Here is a 27,044-nt window from a genome sequence, read left to right as displayed (position 1 = left end):
ACAGTAATGGAGCTACGTCTATTTTAAATTTTTATTTCTCACGAGATGGTAATTACAAAAAAAGATTAAGTATCAGAAGCTTTAATTTCTAGAGAGAGAAATTTTGACCTTGTGGATAGTTTTTTAAATTTAAAAAATGAGTTTATAGAGCTCTCCTTTTATAGGTGAAGGAGACCCACAAAAATAGGAGAAAAATACAAATAAGATATTTTTTATCGTTGATGATGATCTAACGGTAAGAATCAACTCTTGGTGGTGATGGACATTTTTCGGAGCCCGGAGGGTTCCGCTGTAGTAACCTAGAGCTTATTTAGTAACTCCGTTGGGAATGAATTTTGATGATGATAGATTCAGAATTACAATTGAAGTGTGGGACATGACTTGATAGAGAATTAAATTGGCTTTGAAATGAAAGTTGAATCGCATCAATCAAATCAAAACTGAGTGAGTTATGAATATTTTTACTAAAGGCAGTTCATGACCTAGTGCTGAGGTTGACATCCAATGCCCAGGTTGACATCCCAGTCCCCAGGTTGACATCCCAGTCCCCAGGTTGACATATGACGTCAACCTGGACGTTGGGTAAGTGTAGAAACATCCAAGGGATGCACTTTAAGATGCCTAAGTGATATTTTGATATCACTCAGTTAGTTTCTGTGTTCTGGCAAAGTTGGTCACCAATTCTCGGAGATGTTGCTGTTTTGCGGAATGAGAGACTCGAAACTCTTCATTTCCAAGTAAGCTGGAAATGAGAAATGTAAAGTTGTGAATTTGACTTCTCTAACTTCATGAATATTTATTATTGTGAAAAACTAGACGGACGATCGAAACGACATCAGAATCGGATAAGCAGAACCCAGCGCACCAAACCATTTGTCAACCTGGGCGCTTGATACTTACTCCTGAGCTCTCGGGATCTCGTTTTTTATACTTCTAAGGCTTCCGAACTTGAGGACGAGGTCCTTAACCCCATTTTTGACCATTCCAAATTCGATGGTCGCATTAGTTTTGTCATTTGAGCAATTGAAGGCACGTTCTAGGTTGATTGTCAACCTGCGTGCTGGGCCCAGCACAATGTCAACTTAGGCGCTGGGCTCCGTTTCCAGGGGCTCGAGTTTGTTGTTTTCTTCCCAAGTTTGCTTAGATCTTCATTATTTCTGATGATGGAAAAATGCTCGGAATACTTTTTGGTAAACTTGATCGGAAACAGTCCATGTTGACATTATGTCAACCTGGGCGCTAGGCCCAGCCTCAAGTGTCAAACTGGACTTTGGGTCCCAATTTTGGCCCTGTGAAAAATTTTATTTGGTCCCTGAAAATAGTTCAATCTTAATATTTACTGAAAACAAGAAAATTCTTAGAAGTTTTCTTCAAAAACTCCATTGAAAATGGCCCATGTTGACAAAATATCAACTTGGGCGCAGGGCCAATCCCAAGTGTCAACCTGGGCACTGAGCCCTTTTTTTGCACCTAAGAAGTGGTGTTTCTTCTTTAGAAGGACCTACATCCTTGTTTTTGATAGAAGATGCAAAAGTCAGATCTCTGATATGATACTTGGAAGGTGCCTAAATTGATATATTGTCAACTTAGGCACTGGGTGCTTGGGGCCCAGGGCCCCGAGTGCTCAAAAATAAACTTGCTCCAATTCTAATTCTGATGCCTCAAATATGTCCGAAAATAGTATTCGTTATACTTACAATATCAATTTTATAAATTTTTGAAAAATTCTAAATAATTTATAGTACTAAAAATAGGTCTAATTTTTTTTTTTTTTTTGAACAGACATAGTAAACTGAAATATTAAGAACTTAATGCTTTAAACTATTAAGAGTTTTTAAAAAAATTACAAATTTGATAGTATAACTATAATAAATATTTTGACATAAAAATTTAACAGAATCACGCACATTTCTTATTAGTTTTGGAGAATGTTTTTTATATTTTCGAAACAATAATAATTCAAGAGAGGTAAGTGAGAGTATTTATTCAAATGTTTCTATGAATCATTCCCACTTTTGTTGTTAGAAATTAAAGATATCTTTTTTTTCCCCGACAATATGGCATAAGTTGAATTTAAAAAATATTTATTGATGGAAAGACACGTCTTTTTATCTTAGGATTAGCCATAATTTTGCGTATTGACATTGAGTTCAATTCCACTAGAAAAACCCATAATTTATTAATTTATTTTTGAAGAATGAGACTATTGTTGGGCAGTCTCATTTGCCTGAATGTTCTCTTTGTTACAGAAGAAAATCCATCATTAAATAATCAGATACTGATTATATAGTTGGTTTTTCAAACCAACTGTAATTATTGAATAAAAATATATTGACTAAAACTAATACAAATACCTGTATATCCAATCCAATTATATAAAACACAAACATGAACCAGAATGAAGAAGGAAGGCATTTAACTTAAACTTTTTATGGAAAAATAGGCTCAATCTACAGAGCTTACTTCTCCAAAAAAATACTGTGGTCTGTACAAGATTCACTATTCAGAACTAAATATTCCCAAAAAAAATGAATAAGATTGATCACAGGGATGTAGTCTATAGAAAAGCATGAAACTAACAAGGTCTAACATATGTAGTTTACTTCAAATTGAAAAAAAAAAAAAAAACAATGAAAAAGATTATGAGGTGCACAAAAAATAAGCCATGAAGCTAGCTCCAAGGTCCTCAAATTAGGCCAGCTGCAAGGAATTATTTCTTTAGAAGGGTGTCTGAGAAATTAAGCAAAAGTTCCTTCTGAAACTGTCTGCAAACTCTACTAGATCCCACTGTCAATACACCAAAGAAGAACAAATAAACTAAAAACAGAAAACTGTTATACCTTGTTAGAATACTTTGTGAGCTTTGTATGAATAGTTGAACAAGTAAAAATCCCTTCCAGTATGATCAAGCCTCTACTAGATTGGAAATCAGAGAGTATTCTCATGTATTTTCTTTCCCTTTTGCTGTCTACATTTACGTTTGTATACTTTCAATTTGTTTTCTATGGTTTCCTTCTCCTCCCCCTTTGAAACATCTGCTACAACTTCTTTTTCAGAATCTAGTGCCAGACCCTTTTCAGTATTTGTTTTCCCATTCTCTATTAGTTCCTGTACTTTGGGGTATTCAAAATTTTCCACCGGTATTCCTCCATTGTTTTCGTCAGAGATTACTTGAAGAAGCTCCAAAGGTGTAGATGCAGGGTCAAGTTCCCAACAGTCTTTAGGAGCATTCTGACCTTCATTACCTGTAAGCAAGTAAGAAGGAACCTGGTGAGAAAACCGAAACATCTGTTCTCTGGGAATTGTCCTGATTTTACTTGGGTCCTGATGACGGCGAAACACTGTCTTGAAACCAGCTACTTTAACAAGTGGCACAACAGTCACACCCCGCTCTTCGTTGTAATCTTCAAGTACTTCCATCATGTCATACTTGTGTATGACTTCATCTGGAGTAAGAGCATTCCAATCAGGGGACCAGTTCTTATACAGAGCCCAAACATCTCCCTTGGCAGGATAAATCAAAATGCCTCCTCTTGTGCCTTTAGTCCACTTAACTTGGTGTGAGAAGGAATTAAGAGAGCTATAAACTTCATGCTTTCCTATTCGGAAATCCCCACTAGTTTTAGGAAAACCAGAAGCAATCCAATTTAATGGGGCCAGTTCACCGTTGCCTTTGGAGGCAAGCCAACTGATCTTCATTTTGAAGGGTTCAGTTGATATTAGACGATGAACCATTGCATAATAACGAGGCATCCCATCATCTTCATCATATGCAGCCCAAACCTGGTTATCGCCAAATGACCTTTCCGTTCGATTCTTGTCAAAATCATAAAAATCAGGATCTGGAACACTCATTGTTACTGGAGGAGGACTATTTGTTTTAGAGCTCACATTAGAATTCACAAGGCAGGTCCTTGCAGCGTGCTCTTCCTTCTTGCGATCTACATGCTTATTATCACATTTACTCATATGAGCTTTTACAACAGGTTTGTTAGCTTCTTTCTTTCCTTTCTCATTCTCCCTGACTTCCTTCGATTGATTTTGGACTTTCAACGCAGCAGCCATTCTCCATTCATTAAGCTTCTCTCTAATCACTGTCTTAGCCTTCTCCTGAAGCATATTCCGCATTTCAAGCAGTGAAAATTCCCTAAAGCGGTTAGTTTTACAGTTGCCAGGTACATTCCCATTTCCAACTCCCACAGAATTTTCCATCTTTTGCTCACTCTTTCGTCTTTTTTTATGAAGCCTATCTTCTTTGGATTCGATGTCTAGACCAACACCAGAAGACACAGTATTCAAACCAACACCAGAAGACCCAGTATTCAAACCAACAACAGAGGGCGTTGTATTCAATCTACCACTTGCATTATTCAATACTTCCTTACTATCTAACAAGGTACCTTCATACTTCCTCTTCGATTTCTCAGTTTTTGAACGAAAACCACCTGCAACTTGAGCTGAAACAGAATTCTTAATGGTAAACTCACTAGATACATCATTGAAATTGATTGGTGGGGCAGGTATCTCGATAGCAAAAAAGGGTTGACGGCAGTTGGAACATGAAACCTTGTGATTGAGATGAACTCTATGGTACTCAAAGTACGTCCTGCAAGCATTGCATAGAGTCCAAAATGAGGGTTTCACTGGACCAGCGGAAGCTGGAGAAGACCCAGAATAAGTAGCACCTTTAAAACCCTGTTGGAGCGAACCATTTCCATGAGATTGATTATGGAAACCATTTTTTCCATTAGATACTGATGTTCTCTGGTCCAAGCCATTTTCAGACTTACACCTTAAATTCCTCTTCTGGTCATAAAGAATTCGGCGATCCTTATCAGACAACAACCTCCAGGCTTCATACAGAATTTTAAAAGCCCCATCTGCTCCTACAGATTTGTTTTTACTAGGGTGAATGACAAGCGCCAATTTCTTGAAACGATTCCTGATTGTGGTAACATCAGCCAATGAATCCACACCAAGGACCCTGTAGCAATCCACATCCTCATTTGTTTTCTTCTCAGCAGAGATGTAGACATCAAGAGTTGATATCATTTGAGAAATCCCATCAAGCTCTGGATTCAAGCTTTGAGCCTTTATAGCAAATCGTTTTGCCCCAGAAAAATCTTGTTCCTCAAATTTCTTCTCTGCCAACTCTTTAGCCTTGAGGGCAGCCTCTCGATTACATTCCATTTTCGCAACTGCCACGCAATCAAAAACTAATGAGCACCATTACCATATTCGCTAATCTCCGTTATCTCCATATCATTAATGAATTTCTACTTGTGCAAGCCTACATAGGTCAAAGTATAAAAAGGAAAAGAGGATAAGGAAACTACTTATATACTAGAGACAAACAAAAAGATTCGAATCTTTCGCATAACACAACTCACAATTAATCATAGGAAGCATTCAAAGATATAGCATATTAATCAATGTTCCTTGTAACAACCAATCAGAAACCAATCGAATAATCTACAGCGAATACCCGCCAAAAGATTTGATGTTACAATGACAGTTGAAGAAGCTTGAGTACCGAATTTTTGAAATAACCACAGTAAGTTGACATACACTGCCATTGAAAATGTTTTGGTTACAATACAATGCCAGCCAAAAATCTCTCTCATTCCCAAACAGAAATATCATGACAATACAAAACGTCTGAAATCAGTATAGGCATATCTCCATTGATGAGATAATAAATTAAATAAACACACCACTGATTATGCTTGTAAATGATTAAACATTCAATGGATTCATGAAACTTAAAGTTCACTTTTTTTTGCTCAATGAATTCTCAATAACCAAACACAATAAAAGCTTCATAAAGTTCAAATCTTTGTTGATAATATACACTTCCAACACAATCCAAAACCTAAGTTCCATAATCAAGATGACGAACAGGAAGATAAAAAAAAAGTAAAATCATATCAACCCATTATCATTTGCTCATTAAATTTTCAATTAAAACTCAAAAAAACAGCTCATGTAACGCATTCAACCAGACAAAAATTTCAGTAGCATTCACTAAAACCTAATAAGTTCATACCAACAGTTTAACAATCTAACCGAAAACAATGCCAGAAAATATATATGTTCCATTCATAAGACAATGAAAAATAAATAAACAAACAAAATAAACATGCAACTAAGTAAGAATGAAAGGTTACCCAGAATTTGATTCTTAGAGATGGCTCTGATGAATTTCAATCACAATTCTGAACCCGTTTCTCCTGTCATTACGATCAAAATGAAAATACAAAGAAAAAAAAAACTCAGTTTTTTTGTGTGTGTTTGTGTGTGAAATTGAATATATTCCAGAGCCCCAAACAAATAAAGAAAAAAGGAAAAATTGGCTGGAAAATATTTATTTTAATTATTAAAAATATTTATTAAGAAAAAATAATAAAGTTTCCTTAACCCTCTTTTTTTTCACACATTTTCTTTTCATCTATGGTTAAAATTCTTACTGTGGTCACTTATTAACTCAGGTTAAATGCAAATAATTCCCAAACTTGCCAAATTTTTAAAAAATAATACTCAAAAAATTAGAGTAGATTTTTTTTTTAAGACTAATAGTAGAGTTATTGTATTGACATGTGTATATTGTCATCTATTGCATTTTCAACTTTTTTTATCACTAAATATATATTTTTTAATTTTAGACATACTGAATTGTGTGAAATCATTCTTTGCTTCTGTGCTCTCTGGTTTTGTACATATTGATTTATAGTTAATACAATACATAACATATGATATATGTTTTTATAATCCATTGTAAAGCTGCTAAATTTCAACAATGTTATTTTTCTCAAATTTTTATCAATTTTCTTGTGTGAATATCATATCAGATATTGAATGTGGCTAAATTCACTGTACATACAATATGTATTTTCTTATGAGTTTGGTAATTTTAACTTTCCAAATGGATTAACATATTCCATTCCATATTAGCAGAAATTCAAATAATTATTTTCATTTTTGACAGTAAAAATCCAGTTCAAAAGAGATCCAATATCACCACCTACCACCTTGCCATATATGTGTTTTACAATTGAAATGAAATGTAATTTAATATAGAATGAACAAAAACACATGCACTTTTCTGGTTTATGATCTTCTTCATTGGATAAACTATGCTGCTAAGTGTTTGATATACATTACATATACATGTTCAAATTGTAACTGTAATCTCCATTTTCAGGATCTTTTGAAACTCAACTGAGTGATTTTCCATAGAGTTGAGAATAGACTCTTCTTGTTCTGTAAACAACAATCAAACTTAGAACTGATGCAATAATGCATACACCAGACAGAATCCCACAGGTGAGGGAATAGCAAATAGAGCCCAAACAAGTGAGTGATTGGTTTTGATGAAGAGGTTCTGCAAGCATTGATATCGAATGCTGGTAGTGTTGCAGACCGGCTTGATTCTTAGCATAGTAGTCATATATTGTACCAGCAATGAGTTCTGAGAATATTAGTGAGCCAGCAGGATTTGCCAGTGTGATAAAATTATACAAGGCACCAAAACTCTTCAATCCAAATAGCTCAGATACTGAAGCAGGCAAAATGGCCCAATGGGAACCATAGCATAGTCCTACCAACAATGAGACAACATAGATTTTCCCTGGCCATCCCATTGCATAGTAGAAAAACCCGAATGACATGATGACCTGAGCTATTGACATGGCCAGTGGCCTTGGATATGCAAAATCTCTATAAGAAAAAGAAAAAAAAAAACATGTGACTTTAGATGCAGAGAAAAGATATCATATCAAATTTAGTTTTTGAGTTATAATAATGTCAAATTTAGTTTCACCTTGTTATAATCTCGGATAAGTAGCCACCGCCAACACGGCCAAGAAAGTTCCAAATGCTGATCATGGCAACATAAATGCTTGAATCATTGTAGCCAAGTGATTGAGTGATCTGACCAAGGTTGTTGAAAATTGTCAAACCAGAGCCGGCAGCCAGTATCATGGAGGTGACTATGAGCAAAAAGTCTGCCTTCATCAATGCTTGTGCCAATGTGAAGTTCTCTCCTCTATGTGGCCCTTTCCTGCCGCTCTTGACTCTCACAGCTCCATCAGCAGCTGCTTGAATAAGTTTATCCTGAAGTTCATTCATTCTTTTGCGCCTTTCTGAAGCCGGGAGCACGTCTACTTCAGGAGGCTTCTCATCTTCAACCTCACTAAGAATAGCCTCATTTATTTCTTGCTCGGATGTTCCAGCTTCTTGTTTCTCCGACTCAGATAGGAGGCTCTCCTCCACTTCTGAATGTTTTGGTTTTGAGAAGAAAACTAATACTACCGGGATTATAATTGGCGTTAATATGAGAACAATCAAGCCTATGACAAGCAAAGTGAGCAAAGTTTCATTCAAGCTCATAAAATCCTCTAGTATCAGGACTCCAAGCAAATAAGCTGCCAAAACAAGACAAATGCAATAGGTGAATAAGAAGCTAGAACCATCAGATTCTCTAACTTGTTTATGACCTTCAATAGGTCTTACAATGTACATCAAAGCAATGACAACTACTGTTGGACCAACTGCAACCATAAAAATCAATGCTGCTTTATCTGGTACCTTAATCATATAATACACCTGAGTCAAAATTGCACCACTTAACCCAGCAAATCCTTTTAGTATCCCAACAACAGGACCCCGGTTTTTGGGAAAGTTCCGAACACATGAAAGCAAAACTGCTGTGTTGAAGAAGGTCTCTCCATTTGTTCCCACATATATATACATGTGCATAGCTTCACAAAGAGGAGACAAATATGATCAAATAGTCTTATACTAAACCAGTTTCAGTTATCTAGGTCTAAGCCAGTCATCTCATTCATCATTATTAATACAAACTAAGCAAAGTAAATGGGGGTTCTTATGCACATAACATTTTAATTGTAGTAAAACCAGTTTGAGAGTTTATCTTATGTTTTTCACTCGATAATCTTTCCTTCATAAAAAATCTTGGTTTTGGCAACAGTTCAAACAGTTGGAGAACAAAGCAAAGTAATTGGGGACTTCTTATGCACATAACAATCAAATTATAATCTTTTTGTGTTTAATTGAATAAGGGCAAAGAAAAAGAAGATCTTTACTGAATAATACTTACCACCCACAAAGGCAAATTGGGCAATCTCTGAGTGACAATAAGCCAAAGCAAGCCATACCCAACAAAATTCTGGAGAGCACCAAGAAGCAAAAGCACCCAAGTGGGAAAAATCTCACTCAAGCTCCCAGCCACAAACCCTAGACAAGCACCCAAATCCTTAGCCACAGCCAATATAGCTACTTGCTTTTGGTTGTAACCCATTTTGCTCTTTATCACAGGTGAGATGCTCCCAAACAAGTACCCAGCTCCGCCACAGGACTGAATCCACATTGAACAAACGAAAACAAGCCATCTGTTGTCCAGAAAACCCTTCAATCTGTCATGAAAATGAAGCATTTGAGATCAAAACTAGTGGAAAATTTTAACTGTAATGTTTTGATTTTTGATAAATATATTGATTTGATTTGGTATAATATAATAAAATTTAGATTTTTGTTTGATTATTTGTCGACATATAAACATACAGACCTTGGAAATGTTGTATTAAATTTAAACGTGTTTCAGTGTTTGATAGAATGAAAATAAAAACTTGTAAGATGATAAGCATAAACCAAATATATAATTTTTTTTTTCTAAAGTATATATAATATATATATATATATATATTTATGTATTTAGGAAGAAGAAGAACGGGTTTTCCCAGCTGTCACAAGTCTTAACCGCTTTTACCAATGGCCGTTGTTCCATTAATTATGAACCATGGGAAAAATGGTTCAGTGATAGTAACACCATTTTAATGCATTAATATTACACATGGTTCAGTGATGTGTTTGGAGATTTGTGTTCAGCTCTGGGAGTACATGCATATGCTTGTAAAGCTTCAATTTGAAACTCAAATGAGAGAATTTGAGCTTCTTTACAATTAGGTACATATGCCACAACCACAAGTGAAGGAATAGCAAATGGTGCCCAAACAAGTGAGAGTGATTTGTCTTCTCCAAGAGTTTTTGTAGTTACTGATATGGGATTTTTGAGCATGAAAGAAGCTTGTTTCTCTGCATAATAGTCATATAAGCCACTAGCACGGGCCTCTAAGAATATTAGTGAACCAGCAGGGTTTGAAAGTGTTAGGAAGTTATACAAGGCCCCAAAACTCTTCAATCCAAATAGCTCAGAAACTGCAGCAAGCAACATTGCCCAGTGGGAACCATACCCAAGTCCTATCAAAACAGTCACAACATAGATTTGCCCTGGCCATCCCATAGCATAGTAGAAAAACCCAAATGCCATAATGACTTGGAGTACAGCTTTAGCCAATGGTCTTGGATAGGCAAAATCTCTGGTAAAAATAAGTAACAAAAACATGTGAATTTAGCAGCAGAAAAAATATATCAAAGTTCTTGAGTCTAAAGATGATGTCAAATTCAGTTTCACATGATTATGTTTTTTCTGATTGGTTCCGTTTCTTTTACAGTTAAAAATTAATATTTTTACCCCTTTCGACTTTGACCAATACAAAATTTTGCCTATTTTTATTAAAAAAAATTAATTTTGAAAATTATAATATTATATCTTTTATAAAGCAATTATAATATTCTATTCATTCAATAAAAATTAGATAAAAATATTAAATTAATTAAAAAAATATTAATTTTACTCAAAAAAAAGAAAATATTTTCAAACTTTATTTTATTTATCAACACGTATCTTAAAAAATCAAATCAAAAGTATTGAGAATCTAATAAATAATTTAACTAAACTAAGATTTTTTTAAAAAAAAAATCAAACTTATTTATATTTATAAACTCATACCTTAACAAATAAAAAAAATAATTAAAAATTCAATAAAAATATAAAAAAATTTTAAAAAAAAGTTATAAATTAATCTTAAAAAATATTATGTTTACTTAAATAAATTTACATTTTTTTTTATAAAAACAAAATATATTTAAGTTTGTTCTTGTAAAATTTAGTTTTTAATATATTTTTACAAATTAAATTTTTAATATCAAAATAATTATTTTACTCTCATGGCATTTGCTATTCTATCTTTTCACTCTAAAATTGTGCTCAACCTTTTTTCCTTGTTCTACATGACTGAACTTTTTGTATGACAAATATCATTAATCATTTATTATTATTTTTTAAAAAAGGAAAAAACTATAATTGGTCAGAGGAAAACGTCGACAGCAGGGTTCGAACCTGCGCGGGCGAAGCCCAACAGATTTCAAGTCTGTCTCCTTAACCACTCGGACATATCGACATTTTGATAGGGTTGATAATATTATTATACTTAATCTAAACCAAATATGCATTTTTTATTTTTTATTTTATAAAATAGAACGATTTTGAATTAAATCAAATATGAGAGAGAAGAGTGTACACCACTGAAATGATGTGACATATCACAATACATTTTATCTTTTATAGGTTTTTTTAGTAAGACTTATATGAAAACAATTTGTGCTTTGATATGATAAAAACTGAAATAGAGAATAAATTAAAGGAGGAGATTTATAATAAGAACCTACTTTTTTGATACTCACATGTACTTATCAATTATCATCCACACCTTTCAATTTGATTATTATAACGCCAACATTAGTATTCTTGTATCCATCAAAAAATAAATAAATAAAAACTAAAAGTATTCTTGTATAATTTTAAAAAGAAAATCTTAAAGAATTTTATTGCAATGAAAATCTTATGTGTTATTACTATTTTATTTTAGGATAATTAGTATTTTTGTTGTTTAATTATGTACCTTTTAAGATATAAGGTTTGTAAATAATTTCTCTCAAAAATTTTTATATTAAGGTGATTCTTTTGTGATAAAAATTAGTTGTTAAATAGATTGAAATTAAATACTTCTTTACTATTTTTATGTTAATGAACAATAGAATAAAATATTTTAAAAAAAATATATATAAAAAGTATCGTAATTCTATCCCTTCGTTATTCTTGTACCTATTTAATTCACAGCACTACTTTTTTCACAATAAAATTAAATAGAATATAATGAAAGGACTATATTATTGTAAAAGATAAATTGCGACATAAATACTTAATATTTTAAATTCTATACACTTAAATACCTTATTTTTATTTTTGGAGGTAAAAATACCCAATGTTACAATTATCTTACACGGTTACTACCACTTCCGTAAACTCATAAATATGGACACGTGGAGGGTCCAAATGCATTATATTTATTTATTTTATTTTAAAATTTAATATTCTTAATATCAAAAACTAAATACTACTTGTTTCAAAAAAAAAAAAAAATAAGAGAGATGCAACACCAAATTACCATAGCTGAGTGAACTAGTGCAGTATACGGAACATGATTATCGAATTGAAGTGCTAATATCATGTGAAAATTGTTATGAGAACTGATTTTTTTTAAACAAGTAGTATTTAGTTTCTGATATTAAAAATATTAAGTTTTAAAATAAAAAAAAAATAAATATAATGCATCTGAACCCTCTACGTGTCTATATTTATGAGTTAACATAAGTGGTAGTAACAGTGTAAGAGAATTGTAATATTAGGTATTTTTGTCTCCAAAAATAAAGATAATGTCTATAAGCGTATAAAATCTGAAACATTAAATATTTATGCCGCAATTTACCCTATTAAAAAAATTATATTTTGAGGATTATTATTAATAAATCGTATATTATAAATAAAGGACACAACTTGATATTGTAAAAAAAAATGCTAATGTTCACTTTAAATGTCAAGTACAACAAAAAAATAATATATTGTTAATAGTGCATTTCCATATCATGTACATTTTAATTTAATAAATAATATAAGTAAGCCCTAATTAATTATAAAATATTTTATTAGCATATTGATTCACATTTTAAGTTGCAAAATAATAATACTATCTACAAAAAGTTCAGTGAGCAGAAATATAAATTTTTCTTTATTTTATTATTATTTTATTTCGGGTGACAAAAAGAGAACCTTCAAAACTTAAAAAACCAAAACCGAACTTTTCAATCAGTTGAAAGCTTATCAAACAATCTTATTACTTTTCAAAAGTTTATTTCAAAGGTTTTGAATGGGAAAGGAAAATTATACAAAATTTATTACTTACTTGATTGATTAGTTAAATTAGTTTGATCTCGTACCCATTGAAGATGACCGTTTATTTAGTCATAATTATGTGAGCCACACATATACATAATTACATACAGACTTCTCTTCTCCCTAATACTCATTATACAACTACTTCACCTCCAAAGATCTTTCCTTTTTGGAAAAGAAGAAAAAATGGTTCATTTGCATGAGAGATTCAAAGCTTTCTTCAAAAGCAGATGGCTAGTATTCGTTTGTGCGATATGGATTCAATCCTTTACTGGGATTGGCTACTTGTTTGGAAGCATATCACCTATGATTAAGAGCATCATGGGTTATAATCAAAGGCAGCTCTCCTTATTGGGTGTGGTTAAGACCTTGGGTGGCAGTGTTGGGTTTGTGGCTGGGAGTTTGAGTGAGGTTTTGCCTATTTGGGGGCTTTTGCTCATTGGGGCTCTTCAGAATTTTGTTGGGTATGGCTTGCTTTGGTATATTGTTCATCGGAGATGGTCTGGTGTGCCTTTGTGGGTGGTAAGATTAGACTTTTAATATTATTATGCTAATCTTATCTGATTATAAAGCTTCAATCTTTACATGGTAAAAGTACTGATCAAGTTTTATTATCTGCAGCTGTGCATTTGTATTTTTGTGGGAGGAAACGGAGAGACCTTCTTCAACACTGCAAATCTGGTTTGTTGTGTGCAGAACTTTCCGAAAAATCGAGGCCCTGTTGTTGGGATACTAAAAGGATTTTGTGGACTGACTGGTGCAACTTTGATTCAGGTTTATGCCATATTCAATTTCCCAGATAAGGCTTCGTTGATTTTTATGGTTGCAGTTGGTCCAACAATGGTTGTTATTGCTTTCATGTTTGTTGTTAGACCTGTTGAAGGTCATAAACAAGTTAGGGAATCTGATGACTCCAGCTTCTTGTTTACTTATAGCATTTGTCTTGTTTTGGCTGCTTATTTGCTTGGAGTCTTAATACTTGAGGATACTCTTAATTTGAACCAATCAATAATCACTTTACTTGCCATAGGTTTAATCATTCTTATAGTACTTCCAATTATAATCCCAGTAGTATTAGTATTCTTCTCAACACCACAGCCTTCATCAGAGGAGAAACTCCTAGCTAATCCATTGTTACCGAGACAAGATACAAGCGAGCTCATTCTTAGTGAGGCTGAGGAAGAAAGGACCTCAGAACTTGATGCGCTTCCAGCTTTTGAAAGGCGCAAAAGATTGGCTCATCTGCAGGCTAAATTGTTACAAGCAGCAGCTGATGGAGCTGTGAGAGTCAAGCGTGGTAAAAGACCGCGAAGAGGAGAGAATTTTACCTTGACACAGGCTTTGGTTAAGGCTGACTTTTTGCTTATTTTTGCCTCCCTCATTCTAGCCTCTGGATCTGGTATATCAATTATTGACAACATTGGTCAGATTTCTCAATCACTTGGTTACACTAATTCAAGTATCTTTGTTTCCATGATTAGCATTTGGAACTTTCTTGGCCGTGTTGGCGGTGGCTACTTATCTGAGATTATAACAAGGTGAAACTGAATTTGACATCATCTTTAGACTCTTGAGAACTATTGATATCTTTTTTCTGCTGCTAAATTCACATGTTTTTGTTACTTTTTTTTTAACCAGAGATTTTGCCTATCCAAGACCACTGGCTATGGCTATACTCTAAGTCATTATGGCATTTGGGTTTTTCTATTATGCTATGGGATGGCCAGGGCAAATCTATGTTGTGACTGTTTTGATAGGACTTGGTTATGGCTCCCACTGGGCAATTTTGCCTGCTGCAGTTTCTGAGCTATTTGGATTGAAGAGTTTTGGAGCCTTGTATAACTTCCTAACACTTTCAAACCCTGCTGGTTCACTAATATTCTCAGAGGCCCTTGCTAGTGGCTTATATGACTATTATGCAGAGAAACAAGCTTCTCTCCTGCTCCAAAATCCCATATCAACTCTTGGACAAGACAAATCACTCACTTGTTTGGGCACTATTTGCTATTCCCTCACTTGTGGTATATTATCTGGACTATGCATTGTTGCAGCAATGCTGAGTTTGGTTGTTGTTTACAGAACAAGAAGAGTCTACACCCAATTGTATGGAAGCTCAAACTCTCTCATTTGAGTTTCCAATAGAAGCTTTAGAAAATGGTGATGTTCTACTACACACCAGCATATGCATGTGAACAATCCTTTTCATTCTTATTATTTTTTGTGGGGTTTTCTTTCTTATGATTTAACACTCTTGTATGTGCTCTTTTAGCAGCATATACACTAAACCTCACTTTGTTTTTCACTTCAAAATTTGGGTTTTTCTATTTGCTTATAACACACTGTCTCGATGCTATATCATCATTAATTAAAAAGCTAAATAAAATTATCACTAAAATCACTTAGAAATTTGGGTTCTCTATTTTTCTTTTCCTCACATCCTCAATGTTTCATGATAGCATTGTTAAGACACCAGTAATTCTCAACACCACTATGAGGTGGGATCATATGTGAGACTTGATACTAAATTGTATCTAATATAATAGTATAACATCTCATAATCAAATTGTGTTTGGCACTAGTATCTTTTTAGCAATTCTTTTTAACTATTCTATTGTGATTTTGTTAACCTTACCCCTTATTAAAAATGAAAAAAAAATTGTCATTCCAATTTATATCAAGGGACTTTATATATAAATAAAATGTATAGATATTTATATAATGATAAGCCTTAATAAAGAGGAAGGAAAGTCTGCAATTAATAGCAGTAAAAGTAGCCTAGCAAGAGAGCAAAATATCTAGCCAAAGAAGTAATTACAACATCAGAAGTGGCAACAGTATTGATGAACAAACTACGTACAGACTAATAAATGCTTTTACAAATGGAGTGAAACAAATTACATTATTTCCACCAGACTGGCAAAAAATAACATCTTTTTTTTTTGGCTTCATAGGTAGCCTATAACAGTGTGTTTTTGCATACATAAGTAATCAGAATGTTATTCCATGGCATCAAAACTTGGAGCATACCAACCCAATTGGTCTATGATTTTCTTCATACGCTCTTCTTGTCCCTTTGAATCCCCTAAAGCTGTGGTGAATGGATAGACATAAGTAACTTTCTTTGCCATAGCTCTGTAAGCAACTACATCTCCTTTCACCAAAAACTCCATCACATCTCGAGCATTGAAACCGCCATCGACCTCGGCTAACAGATATTGGCCTGAAGTTTTCTAAATGGTCAGTAACTTTGAAGAATTGTTCACATTTATGTGTTATCTTTAAGGTGATATTTTCCCAAATCAAAGATAGTACAGTACACTAGGCTATGCATCACTAATACCAAAATTGCATACACTTCATTAATATGATCTTCACACAAAGTTTAGGGCTAAAGTGACTTTAATTGAGTTATTTCTACTTACCATCAGGGGTATCTTCCACAGCTAGAATTTTTGCGTTTCCCTGAGTTTCCAAGATTGAATCTTGCAATTTCTGCTTTTAACAAAATAATATAGTTTAAAGATCAGGTAAAGATAAATGGCATTAAGGCATATCTATTACAAACCTGAATGGCATTGTCTGAAAAATTCTCTGGAATCCTCCATGGGAATGCAAATGATGATGATTTCGGATTTGAAGATATACAGCCAGGATTTATAGATGGGCAAGGTCTGATTTTTCTGCCAATTAAAAAAAAAACCCATAAAAAGGGGAAAGGGGAATATAAATCAATAGATTTCTAATTTTATACCAAAAAAAACATGTATAAGCTAATTGAGGACATACCCATTTTCGATTCCAACCTTCAAAGTCTTGGATTGAGAAAATGGGGTAGTAGGAGAAGGAAAAGAGGGAGAATTAAGAGAAGGGATTGCCAAAGCAGAGAATGGGGAGCTTAAGGTTACAGTGAGGGCCAAAGAGAGAAAACTGGGGAGAAGAATGGGTTTGGGGTCGAATCCAGATTGAAGAAGGGGTCTTGGCCTGAAGACATTAGGGACTGGGATTGAGTTTGTGGAGAGTGAAGTTTGTGGAGGTTGAAGGTGAAGATGAAGATGACCCATAAAATTCATGTCCGTTAATTCTGTTGTTGTCTTTGTTTTTATAGTTTTTCTCTATTTGTTGATTATATATTAAATGAGAGAAGTAATCCACATCAAGTCGATATGTCCGAGTGGTTAAGGAGACAGACTTGAAATCTGTTGGGCTTCGCCCGCGCAGGTTCGAACCCTGCTGTCGACGTTTTCGATTTAATTTGAATTTTAATCAAACGACAATTTTTCCTTTTTGAAAGCCAAATGTCGTTTTTTTTTGTTCTACACAAAAGAAATGAAAATTTGAAACATAAACATTTGAGTTGTTGAGATTGTTGCATTTTAAAAAATAGCATTATAAATAGTTAAATTTCTCAATTAAGCTAAAGAAAAAAATATACAATTTGTTTTGATTTTTGCGTTTTATTATTTAGATCTTTAGTTTGTTTTAGATTTGATTTTGAGTATTTTTTCAAATTTTTTGTAGCTGACCAAATCTAAATACTCTTTTATTATCTTATAGGTTATAGGTGTGAATTAGTTTTGTTTTCATCTAATTTTCTTACACTCTTCTTTATTTAGTTTTATAAACGTATTGTTTTATTTTGTTTTAGTGATTCTGGTAAATTATTTTGATTTTGGTAAACTATCATTTATGTCTAGTCTAGCAGCATTAATAAGTTGGACTCTAGCTTTTATGTTCATCTTAACCTGTTAAGTAACTAATGGGATAGAATTACAAGAGGCCTCAAAAATACACTTATTCTGATTGCACCAAACAAAATACACTATTGTTCCCAAAGCAACCGAGACAATCTTGGCAGCAATGCCTTTCAAGGAGTTGATCCAATTATTAACCCAATCAGCTAAATGGTTTGGCCATGTTGTCAAACCGAACCACTTGACAACAATCTATAAGATTGTTCTAGAGAAAATGCAGTCAAAAAATAGATGATTATGAGTTTCTGAAACTGCTTCACAAACAGGGCAGAAAGAAGAGTCTATAGTGATAAATCAGTGATAAATCTGTCAATAAGATCACGAGTTAATAAGTACTTATTTAATGTTGCCCAGAAAATAAACCTATATTTTGGAACATTAAATCTATGGCAAACAATTTTGTAATAATTCACCTTATCTTTACAAATTAGAGAATAATAGAACTTTTTAACCTTGTATTTTCCTAATCGGCCTCAATCAACGCCTCTTTGTCGATACAAAGTCTAAGTTTGACAAATTTCTTAAATTACGAGCTTACATCATGTAGTTATAGTTCAAAATTTATCATCCTTCAAATAAAGTGCGTTGATCTACCGACCCCATAAGCAATCTTGCTTAGTCGAGATGGCTCAAATATATTTAGACATCAAAGTTAAAGTTATGTTCCACTTCTTCTCCTCACGGAAGCTAAGACCATCATAGTTCTTAGGTAAACAAACATGTTCGTAAGAACTAAAATACAATTTGCTACGATTTTCATTGCTGCCCTAAAGGAAATCACGACAAAGTTTATCGATAGCAAAAGTCACTTTCTGAAACATAATGAAGATACTCATCTAAAAATTCTAAATGTCTAATAAAATAGAATGAATAAGTTGAGATCGACCAACAAAAGATAATTTTTTTATATATATTTTTAATTGAGCAAGTTACAATTAAATAGAGGCGTGCATAAATCGATCTAATCTAATGACAGATTCAATTACAATCAACCGCCAAACATTAGATATCTAATTGTGATTGCATCAGATTGGATGTTATTTTTTAATATCTAATTGAATTAGATTTGATCTAATACATTTAATATCTAATTTTTTTATTTAATTTGGATGAGTAATTAAAACATTTAATTGGATTAGTAATTATATGGAATAACAATATTTGAAGGCCCATCCCCATATTTATGTTGTAAAAATATGTTAAATCTAGATCAAAGTGAGTTATAAACCCCTATACCTTTACCCCTAAATCGAATTCAAACACGGAGTGGTATCCCCTTCACACTTTCAGACTCAGTCGCTCCGCCTCCGGTGTACCGTGTAGATTATCATTTCTGGGTTTTCTGGGGTTCACAGGTTGTTCGATTATTCTCATCTCACCAATTTTCTTAACGTGATCTGGTTCACAAATTTGAAGGCTTTTGATTTGAAACCAAAGATATGGAAGACAGTGCGGCCATGAATGCAATCACAGTTGCAATCCCTAAAACCACACAGGAGCTAGCCGTGGAGGGTCAGAAGCATCTAGAAGACACCATAGAGGCCGCTTTCCAGATCCTCTCCTCCATGAACGACGAGCTCTGCAATCCTGCCTTGTGGTCCACTACTTCTGCTTCTTCTGCTTCTGCTTCTTCTCCTCCCTCCTCTGTCAATGCTCCTTCCTCTTCCCTTTCAAACGGTGTCCTTGCCGTCGTTAATGGAGATGCCTCTGCTTCTGATACCACTGGAGCTCATCATCATGGGGAGCTTGGTGGTGGCGGTGCTGCTGCTGGCGCTGCCGGAGGTGCTCTTGGTGAGGCTCAGTTTCGTTACAAAAATGCTGTCTCTTCGCTTCGTGCCATTCTTACTTCAATTCCCACTTCTCAGACAGTAAATTCACAACCTTTTTCTTCTTCTTTCTTTTCTGTTCTTTAATTCATTTTAATATTGATATGGCTGATTGTCAAATTGGGGGCACTTTTCTAGATATGCAAAATTTCTGAACTGCTTTGTTTTTGGAAAAGTACTAATGCCCATGAAAGATTGAGTAAATATATGAACTGGAATTTGTTAAGACACATTGAGTGGGTGTATGAACTGGATAACATGACATGTAGGTTGTTTGTATGTTAATGGTGTTGATTTTAATGGAGCCGATTCTAATTGTTTTAAATGAATACATGGAAGTTTTTCTGATCCAGTGACCAGAATGCCTGAACAAGTTGGAGAAAATTCAGCAGAATCAATTTCTGATCTTTGTGTCTCTCTCCACTTGAACTCCAGTACATGCCCTTTAAAAGTGTATAGCTTTAAAAGTTTGTACACGCTTATATACAATTGCCAAGTACAATGTTTATGCAAGCATTTAATTTGTGGTCTTTGTCTTGAATTTCAGGGACGGCCAAACGAATCGGGATCGACTGCGACTGGTTCACTGTCCCAAGCAGAGCAATTAGAGATTGAAAAATTAGAAGAGAGATCATCTAATCTGAAAAAGGTAATGCTTCAAAGAATTTTAGTCTGTTTTCTTGATGATAATATTTGCTTAACCAGCTCTATTTTTTCTTCTCTTTTTGAATGCCCAATAACTTTGACTAATTTTGTTTCACAATTTAGGAGCTTGCCAACAAGAATACTTATCTCAAAAATCTCATTGATCAGTTAAGAAACCTTATTACTGACATTTCTACATGGCAAAGCCCATGTTCAGTCTGAGCTCAAGATGGATAGATGAGGTTTCAAGAGTATAGCTTGAGCTCATATTGTAAGCAATCTCATGAGGTTCCCTTAAAAACTTTGGCTTCAGCAATGATGAGCAGATTTTTCAACCAAAGCTAGGGGAGAGGAGTTGATTATGTTTCAGTGTTGTATGAATGTGAAAATGCTATGTACAAGTATATTTATTATGATTTGTTGGAATCTTGGAAATTTTGAGTGAGTTTCAAGTATTTATAGTTTATATGGAGGAAAAGAGAGAGATATATATGCACTTCTTATGTGCTTTGGGTCAAACTATGTTTAAAACAAGTTTGAGAATTTCAAACTCACAATTCTTTTACAGTTGATTTTGACAAAAGCTTCTCTACAAAGCTGTTTTTGTTGACTCATAAGTTGAATAACACAAAGCAAAACAAGTTATTTCAAACACAATACAAACAGTATAAAGGCTCAAATCAACTGCTTACTTTGCTTTTTTCTTTTTTCATTTTTTTAAGCTAAGCAGTTGCTTACTTTGCTTTTTTCACTATTATTACAAAACCAGTACCAATTCAATAACAATACACAAATACCTAATCTAATGAGGAACACGATCAGTATACATGTAAATTATGAACTTAGAAGATCTAAGTAGGAAATCCAACAAGTCCAGCTAGTTGTGAATGGAGGATCTGGTTGTGAGAGATGATCTCATATCTACAATTGCTGACTCATCTGCCCCTAACTTGATGGCCTCTTTACTAGCTCTTATGAACCTTGAAACAGCCCCTTTAACATACTCATGAGCTTCTTTGACACTCATCTTCTTCCCCATTTCATCTGGGAAACTACTCAAGAAATGATCTCCATTAAGAACAGCAGCCAACTGTACTACCTCACTCTGAAACTCAGATAGTCCACTGTTTTCTTTAGCTTCTGTGGTTCTCAAAGGTGTCACTTCTGGCAAGGTCACTGCAACAAGTAAAATCAACCAAATAAAGTTTTATATTCCATTGTTCATTTTGTAGTTGCAAAAATTACTATGTTGTTTATTTTCTTGTAATGTAAATTACACATTTGATGCAACACTAATCCCCGATAACAACTAAGAGAGTAATGTTGTAACAAAATGACTACATAAGGATTTTTGTCGGTTTTAAGTGCAACAAAATGACTACGTAATTTTGCCACCCAAAAATTTACATAAAGATTTAAGTGGGACAAAGTGAACTACTGCAAATAACTAAAGAAAAATATAGGTAGTAGAGTTAAGAGAGTGAATTATATACCAGGGCAGTCAGTCCTAGGAGATGTTAGTTCTCCAAAAACATGTTCAAAAGTTCCAGCCCATGCATCTCTGTGAGTCAAAAAGTTTGAGGAGAGGTTGAATATTTTCTTGATGGTAGCAGGGATTGAAGAATGCTCGAACTCAGAGTTTGGTGTTGGTCCTTTAGGGCCACTTACCACTGAAACACCAAAATAGATAATAAGAAAATGAGAAATTCTGAAAGAGAAAACTTTAACTAATTATGGTCAGTTGATTTCAGCCGTTACATGATATAACATCCTCTTAATCAATGCACCCATTACAATTATGATTTTAATGAGAAGAAAGTTACTTTGTACACTTTGTACTCCCAAAGCATTTGAAGCATTAAATAGAGAGAGAGGGCATTAAAACTTATAAAGTAGAAGAAAGATTAAACATTAAGCTTACCAATCCCTTTCTTGATCCAAGGAGAGACCATAATTGTTGGGACACGAACACCAAGCCTATCAAATTTGAAGAAATAAGGAGCTGGGCCTGTGTTCCCATCTGGGTTAGGAACATTAACATAAGGTGTTTTGACATGATCAAAGAATCCACCATGTTCATCATAAGTAATCACCAAAAGGGTCTGATTCCACTGTGGACTTGCTCTAAGTGCCTCATAGACTTCTTTTACTAACTTTTGACCATTAGCAACATCATGAGAAGGGTGATCATCATTAGCAGGAATTCCCTTTAGATCAAAGTACCTTGGTTCAATCACAGTTAAACTTGGGAGCTTACCATTCCTAGCATCCTTCTTGAACTTCAAATCAAACTGATGAAACTTAAATATGTACTTCAATTTTCTCATATTCCTATAGAAAAGAGTAGTGGGAATGTTCTGAAAGTAAATCCCAAAGTCCAAACCATTGTCATGAACTGAATCAAATATGGTCTTTTGTGGATACCCTTGTGCTAATTGCTTCTTAACATGACTCGTTGAGCCATGAGAAGTAGCAGAGTACACAAAAAGCCTATTGGGTTGTGTTGGACCAGGAATTGAAGAAAACCATCTATCAAACACTGCAAATTCACTAACCAAAGAGGCATAAACGGGTACGGATCCGGGTCTAAACCCTTTCATGACAGTTTCAGAAAGATTTGGAGACATTGAAAGAGCTTGTTCTACAAAACCAGACATTGAAGGAAATGAGCTAGACCCAAATACCTGTTGCTCCACAGCTTCAAAAGAGTGACCCGGATCCGGATCCACAAACTCAGCATCATCAGTGAAACAAATCGTTTCGGGTTTCGGGTTCTTGGTAGAAACAGGGTTGCATTCATCTCCATTAACTCCATTGATAACTGGGTTAATGGCTTTCTTCATCCACCCAAGCATGTGATCGAAAGACCTATTCTCCATAACCAAAACTACAACGGTTTTGATGGGTTGTTTGGATTGTGGGGCTCCAATAACTAAAAGGGTCGTCTGGAAAGTCCATGAAAGAGTGAGAAACAGCAAGAAAATGAAGGAAAATGATGGGTTTCGAGGCCTGGTTATGGAACCTCCCATTGCTTGTCTATGGAGAAAGAAAAAAGAAAAAAGATCGTGTTTTTCCCAAATGGGTAACTCTAGTTTTGGCTGTTTTAGCTATAAGTAATAATACTAAAGCTATTTTGATGAAGAGAATCAATATTCTCTGCTCTTTAGATATGTAACCATAGTATAGTGAGATGAAGCTTCTGGTTTTGTACTGTACACACTCTAGTAAATATGCTTCACTTTTTTAAAAGTAAAAGAAAAGAAAAAAAAAATCAATCTTTTTTTTTTAAAGGTGAAAATGATATGTGTCACACGATACCATGACTTTAGTTTCAAGAACAGCTTTAATTCAACTTGGTCAAATAGTTTTGAGAAATAAAACATAATAAATTTATTATAAGGTAATAATATGGTATGGTCAGAAACTCAGAAGTGGAATAAATTGTATGTGTTTGAAAAAATTGAGTTTGGTTTTTTTTTTTTTTTTTTTCTTTACATGAGTGATGATGATGATGGTGTGGTACAATGACAGCCATGAAAGATGGAACCACGTTAACACGATTTGCTACTTATTATTATTATTTATTCATTTCTTCATGTAAGTATAATTTTAATATTATAGCTAAAATTTATGGGTTAATATGACTATTTGAAGAAGGCGATAACTTGGTTTCAAAAGAAAAAAAAAAGAAGGTGATTAACTTTATATATGTGGTCGAGTAAATTTTCCTAAAACAATAGAAATTAGATTTTCACAATTGAATGAATTCTTATAATTAAATTTCTATAGTTCGATGCCTTAAGACAATAAAGTCTCTCTATAGAATTAAAGTGAGTGATTTATATTGTAAAATGAATTCAAGAGTTCTTTAATGGTAAGATGATAAATATATAGTTTCGAATTTTTATTAGAATTAGTTTTATATTATTAATATATAGAAATAAGATATCATAAATAAGATTTATGACTACTCAATACTCATTGTCAATTAATTTTCATGTAATTTAACTAAATACTTTCAAATTCTACACTTATCTTCAAATTTACAAATAGAAGAAGTTGAAATAAAATAAAATAAAATCTTAAATCTAATATTAAATAAATAATAATTAATAAAAACTCGAAACCTTTATATTGGACCAAAATATACCTTTTTATTCTCATATACATATGACGATTATATATGTAACATATCCAATGAATATATATGGTATATAATATAAGTGCCCATTGTTTTCTCTATTTTATAAATTTAATTTGTAGTTTTGTTATATATAAGTTTGGTCATTATTCATTTGCTATATATATTATTCATAGTAGTGGATAATAGTGGTGGTGACACTCATCGTATATTAATAATAATTAATTAAAGCATATTTGTTTGCACTTTCCATAAAATAACAAAATTTTCACTGAATATACTTAAAAAAAAACCAAGCCATTCCATGCCAATTGTCTATAACTTGCGATAATATTTCTTCCTTTTGTCTTTTTATACTCAAAACAAGTATGCTTTCTAAGTTTTTATTCAAATAGTATTATATATATCATGATATCACATGCTTGTATATATATATGGCTGAAAATCAGTTTGTATACCAAAAAAAAATGTTGTATTTTGACAGATTTACTTAATATATATTAAGGTAAATTGAAGTATAAATAAATACTTACAGTTTTAGATTTTATACACTTAAATATTTAATTTTTATTTTTGGAGACAAAAATACATAACGTTACAATTCTCTTACACTGTTACTATCACTTCCGTTAATTCATATATATGGACACGTGAAGGGTTCAGATGCATCACATTTATTTATTTTTTTTTTTATTTTAAAACTTAATATTCTTAATATTCAAAACTAAATGCTACTTGTTTCAAAAAAAAATAAAATATTATATCTCTGTTAAAATAAAATAAATAAATGTAATGCATGCATTTTGGCCCTCCACGTGTCTGTATTTATGAGTTAACGAAAGTGGTAGCAACAGTGTAAGAGAATTGTAACATTAGATATTTTTACCTCTAAAAATAAACATTAAATATTTAAGTATATAAAATCTGAAATATTAAGTATTTATGACACAATTTACTTTATATATTATTTTTCATTTCATACACATTATTTTGATTTCCTGCATTTCTCCTAAGAATTAGAATAATAAACTCTTCATACATTACTTTATATATTTTTTTAAATCCCATATATATATAAAATAATAATATATAGAATTTCAAAGGTTGAAATATAATTTTGTGAAATAGAAGATTTTTATAGCTAGCCAAAAGAATAAATACTCGTGACTGAATATTGTGTAAAGTTTCTTATGATGTAAACATCAATCAATATTCAAGCTCAAGGATATATATCATAACTCACGAAAATAATCACTACTACAAAACTGGCTTTTAGTGACACCCTTTAGTGACGCGCACAAAAGTGCGGGTCACTATAGAATTATGAGTGAGTTTTAGTGACACACACAAAATGACTCTAAAAATTTAGTATTAGGGTCTTAAAATCCGAGTCACTAAAAGTATGAAGGGTCACTAAAGATAACTCTCATAATTTTTATTATATTTTTTTTAAAAAAAAATTTGGTCTACAGTGACGCGCCAAACGCGATTGGATAAATGTATCCCGACTCACTTAGCGTGTCACTATATCATAAACTTGATTTTTTTTTAAAAAAAACAAAAACTCCATAATTAATATAATTTTTATATGTGTAAATATTAGCCTTTAAGAAAAGTAATCAAAATAAATTAAAAATAAAAATAAAAATATTTACATTATCGATGCACATTTATTACACCACTTAATGCACCAACTTTTTTTGGGGGGCTGGAACAAATACGTTCCTTTAATTTAATATATATATATTAATAAGTAAATAATATATAAGGGTTCATTTAAGAAACCCAAATACTTTACAAAATACAAAAAAAACCAGCTGCAGCAGCTGGTCTCTTAATTCTTTTTTTTTTCTTTCTCTCATATCTCAATTCCATTATTCTTTTCATGATTCTCTGCACAAAACTCACTCCAAGACCATCGTCGTCGATGACCTTCGAAGAAGAAAGCGATCACCGGCGGACGAGAGACCTTGAAACCCCAAAAATCACAAAGCCTCTCCGCCTCACTCAGCCACGCCGATCACAGATCTGAGATTCCAACCCCAAAAATCCCAGGTCGACATCTCTTCAACTTTTTATCTCTCTCTTTCTCTTTCTCTCTCTTGTGTTGCAGGTTGTCAGCGCTGAAGCTCTTCGCGGATTGATCTCGGCGTTTAACTCCGTTGGCTTCTTAGTTTGCGGTGAAGAATAGGTTACAACTTGTATTGATATTTTTTTAGGTCTATTTTGTTTCCAATCCTCAATGTATTTTTGAGTTTGTATGTATTTTGTATTGAACTATTGAACTATTCTGTGTTGTATGTATACATTTAATATTGATTTAAACGAATCTTTTTTGTTCAATATACAATATTTGTTTATTTTTTCTTTTTCTGTAAATTAATTTTTAGTTATTGAATATAAATGCATACCTGTTTCAAAAAAAAAAAAAAAGAATATAAATGCATACATACACGGTTTATGTTTTATTAATGAAAATTAAAAGAAAATAAATATTGTATATAATGTATATTAATTTAATTTTTTAT

At 33.0% G+C, this 27,044-nt stretch overlaps 7 protein-coding genes and 2 non-coding genes across 10 annotated transcripts; 3 read left to right on the top strand and 6 right to left on the bottom strand.

Moving 5' to 3' along the window:
• Nucleotides 1–2,313: 2,313 nt before the first annotated feature.
• On the bottom strand, nucleotides 2,314–6,371 carry LOC115711688 (uncharacterized). Of its 2 annotated transcripts, none has more exons than XM_030640068.2 (2): nucleotides 6,168–6,371; nucleotides 2,314–5,290 (listed from the first exon to the last, which is right to left on the bottom strand). In XM_030640068.2, the coding sequence occupies exon 2, from the start codon at nucleotides 5,188–5,190 to the stop codon at nucleotides 2,929–2,931; it is 2,262 nt and encodes a 753-aa protein (XP_030495928.2). In that variant the 5' UTR covers nucleotides 5,191–5,290; nucleotides 6,168–6,371; the 3' UTR covers nucleotides 2,314–2,928. The 2 variants fall into 2 exon arrangements, with proteins under 2 accessions (XP_030495928.2, XP_030495929.2); XM_030640069.2 differs by having other exon boundaries at nucleotides 2,314–5,198; nucleotides 6,168–6,370.
• A 709-nt stretch (nucleotides 6,372–7,080) lies between these two features.
• LOC115708680 (protein NUCLEAR FUSION DEFECTIVE 4) lies at nucleotides 7,081–9,261 on the bottom strand. The gene is made up of 3 exons (XM_030636664.2): nucleotides 9,119–9,261; nucleotides 7,820–8,759; nucleotides 7,081–7,716 (listed from the first exon to the last, which is right to left on the bottom strand). The coding sequence occupies exons 2-3, from the start codon at nucleotides 8,755–8,757 to the stop codon at nucleotides 7,215–7,217; spliced, it is 1,440 nt and encodes a 479-aa protein (XP_030492524.2). The 5' UTR covers nucleotides 8,758–8,759; nucleotides 9,119–9,261; the 3' UTR covers nucleotides 7,081–7,214.
• Nucleotides 9,262–9,305: 44 nt separating this feature from the next.
• Nucleotides 9,306–10,545, bottom strand: LOC115710379 (uncharacterized). Its single transcript, XM_030638747.2, has 2 exons — nucleotides 9,587–10,545; nucleotides 9,306–9,434 (listed from the first exon to the last, which is right to left on the bottom strand). The coding sequence occupies exon 1, from the start codon at nucleotides 10,421–10,423 to the stop codon at nucleotides 9,866–9,868; it is 558 nt and encodes a 185-aa protein (XP_030494607.2). The 5' UTR covers nucleotides 10,424–10,545; the 3' UTR covers nucleotides 9,306–9,434; nucleotides 9,587–9,865.
• Nucleotides 10,546–11,239: 694 nt separating this feature from the next.
• Nucleotides 11,240–11,321, bottom strand: TRNAS-UGA (transfer RNA serine (anticodon UGA)). Its single transcript has one exon. It is a non-coding gene; the product is annotated as a tRNA-Ser (tRNA).
• Nucleotides 11,322–13,031: 1,710 nt separating this feature from the next.
• Nucleotides 13,032–15,559, top strand: LOC115709413 (protein NUCLEAR FUSION DEFECTIVE 4). The gene is given in 3 exon segments (XM_030637512.2): nucleotides 13,032–13,675; nucleotides 13,775–14,691; nucleotides 14,792–15,559. Coding segments are annotated over 3 exon segments (1,746 nt in total). The 5' UTR covers nucleotides 13,032–13,339; the 3' UTR covers nucleotides 15,285–15,559.
• Nucleotides 15,560–15,885: 326 nt separating this feature from the next.
• Nucleotides 15,886–17,260, bottom strand: LOC115709414 (thylakoid lumenal 17.9 kDa protein, chloroplastic). Its single transcript, XM_030637513.2, has 4 exons — nucleotides 16,940–17,260; nucleotides 16,719–16,833; nucleotides 16,576–16,645; nucleotides 15,886–16,373 (listed from the first exon to the last, which is right to left on the bottom strand). The coding sequence occupies exons 1-4, from the start codon at nucleotides 17,221–17,223 to the stop codon at nucleotides 16,150–16,152; spliced, it is 693 nt and encodes a 230-aa protein (XP_030493373.2). The 5' UTR covers nucleotides 17,224–17,260; the 3' UTR covers nucleotides 15,886–16,149.
• A 50-nt stretch (nucleotides 17,261–17,310) lies between these two features.
• Nucleotides 17,311–17,392, top strand: TRNAS-UGA (transfer RNA serine (anticodon UGA)). The gene has a single exon. It is a non-coding gene; the product is annotated as a tRNA-Ser (tRNA).
• Nucleotides 17,393–19,035: 1,643 nt separating this feature from the next.
• On the top strand, nucleotides 19,036–20,894 carry LOC115709714 (mediator of RNA polymerase II transcription subunit 30). The gene is made up of 3 exons (XM_030637887.2): nucleotides 19,036–19,772; nucleotides 20,278–20,379; nucleotides 20,499–20,894. Exons 1-3 carry the CDS (start codon nucleotides 19,344–19,346, stop codon nucleotides 20,595–20,597), a joined length of 630 nt encoding a protein of 209 aa, XP_030493747.2. The 5' UTR covers nucleotides 19,036–19,343; the 3' UTR covers nucleotides 20,598–20,894.
• Nucleotides 20,895–20,947: 53 nt separating this feature from the next.
• On the bottom strand, nucleotides 20,948–23,720 carry LOC115709713 (non-specific phospholipase C6). Its single transcript, XM_030637886.2, has 3 exons — nucleotides 22,297–23,720; nucleotides 21,869–22,045; nucleotides 20,948–21,551 (listed from the first exon to the last, which is right to left on the bottom strand). Exons 1-3 carry the CDS (start codon nucleotides 23,402–23,404, stop codon nucleotides 21,253–21,255), a joined length of 1,584 nt encoding a protein of 527 aa, XP_030493746.1. The 5' UTR covers nucleotides 23,405–23,720; the 3' UTR covers nucleotides 20,948–21,252.
• Nucleotides 23,721–27,044: the final 3,324 nt, after the last annotated feature.

The sequence above is a fragment of the Cannabis sativa genome, chromosome 3 (assembly GCF_029168945.1).
Source record: "Cannabis sativa cultivar Pink pepper isolate KNU-18-1 chromosome 3, ASM2916894v1, whole genome shotgun sequence".
NCBI lineage: Eukaryota > Viridiplantae > Streptophyta > Magnoliopsida > Rosales > Cannabaceae > Cannabis > Cannabis sativa.
Note: the sequence above shows the minus strand (reverse complement) of the source record. Positions and strands in the feature narration are given on the sequence as shown.

Excerpts from the sequence above, each read along its gene's own strand:
- LOC115709414 (XM_030637513.2), bottom strand. The coding sequence starts at position 17,223 with ATGAATTTTATGGGTCATCTTCATCTTCACCTTCAACCTCCACAAACT. Across the intron at positions 16,834-16,939 it reads AAGGTTGGAATCGAAAATGG|AAAAATCAGACCTTGCCCAT; the intron begins GTATGTCCTCAA and ends TTTAATTGGCAG. Across the intron at positions 16,374-16,575 it reads TGTGGAAGATACCCCTGATG|GCCAATATCTGTTAGCCGAG; the intron begins GTAAGTAGAAAT and ends AGAAAACTTCAG.
- LOC115709714 (XM_030637887.2), top strand. The coding sequence starts at position 19,344 with ATGGAAGACAGTGCGGCCATGAATGCAATCACAGTTGCAATCCCTAAA. Across the intron at positions 19,773-20,277 it reads CAATTCCCACTTCTCAGACA|GGACGGCCAAACGAATCGGG; the intron begins GTAAATTCACAA and ends CTTGAATTTCAG. Across the intron at positions 20,380-20,498 it reads GATCATCTAATCTGAAAAAG|GAGCTTGCCAACAAGAATAC; the intron begins GTAATGCTTCAA and ends TTCACAATTTAG.
- LOC115711688 (XM_030640068.2), bottom strand. The coding sequence starts at position 5,190 with ATGGAATGTAATCGAGAGGCTGCCCTCAAGGCTAAAGAGTTGGCAGAG.
- LOC115710379 (XM_030638747.2), bottom strand. The coding sequence starts at position 10,423 with ATGTTTTTGTTACTTATTTTTACCAGAGATTTTGCCTATCCAAGACCA.
- LOC115709713 (XM_030637886.2), bottom strand. The coding sequence starts at position 23,404 with ATGGGAGGTTCCATAACCAGGCCTCGAAACCCATCATTTTCCTTCATT. Across the intron at positions 22,046-22,296 it reads TTGGATCAAGAAAGGGATTG|TGGTAAGTGGCCCTAAAGGA; the intron begins GTAAGCTTAATG and ends TTGGTGTTTCAG. Across the intron at positions 21,552-21,868 it reads TCCTAGGACTGACTGCCCTG|TGACCTTGCCAGAAGTGACA; the intron begins GTATATAATTCA and ends TACTTGTTGCAG.
- LOC115708680 (XM_030636664.2), bottom strand. The coding sequence starts at position 8,757 with ATGCACATGTATATATATGTGGGAACAAATGGAGAGACCTTCTTCAAC. Across the intron at positions 7,717-7,819 it reads TTATCCGAGATTATAACAAG|AGATTTTGCATATCCAAGGC; the intron begins GTGAAACTAAAT and ends TTTTTCTTATAG.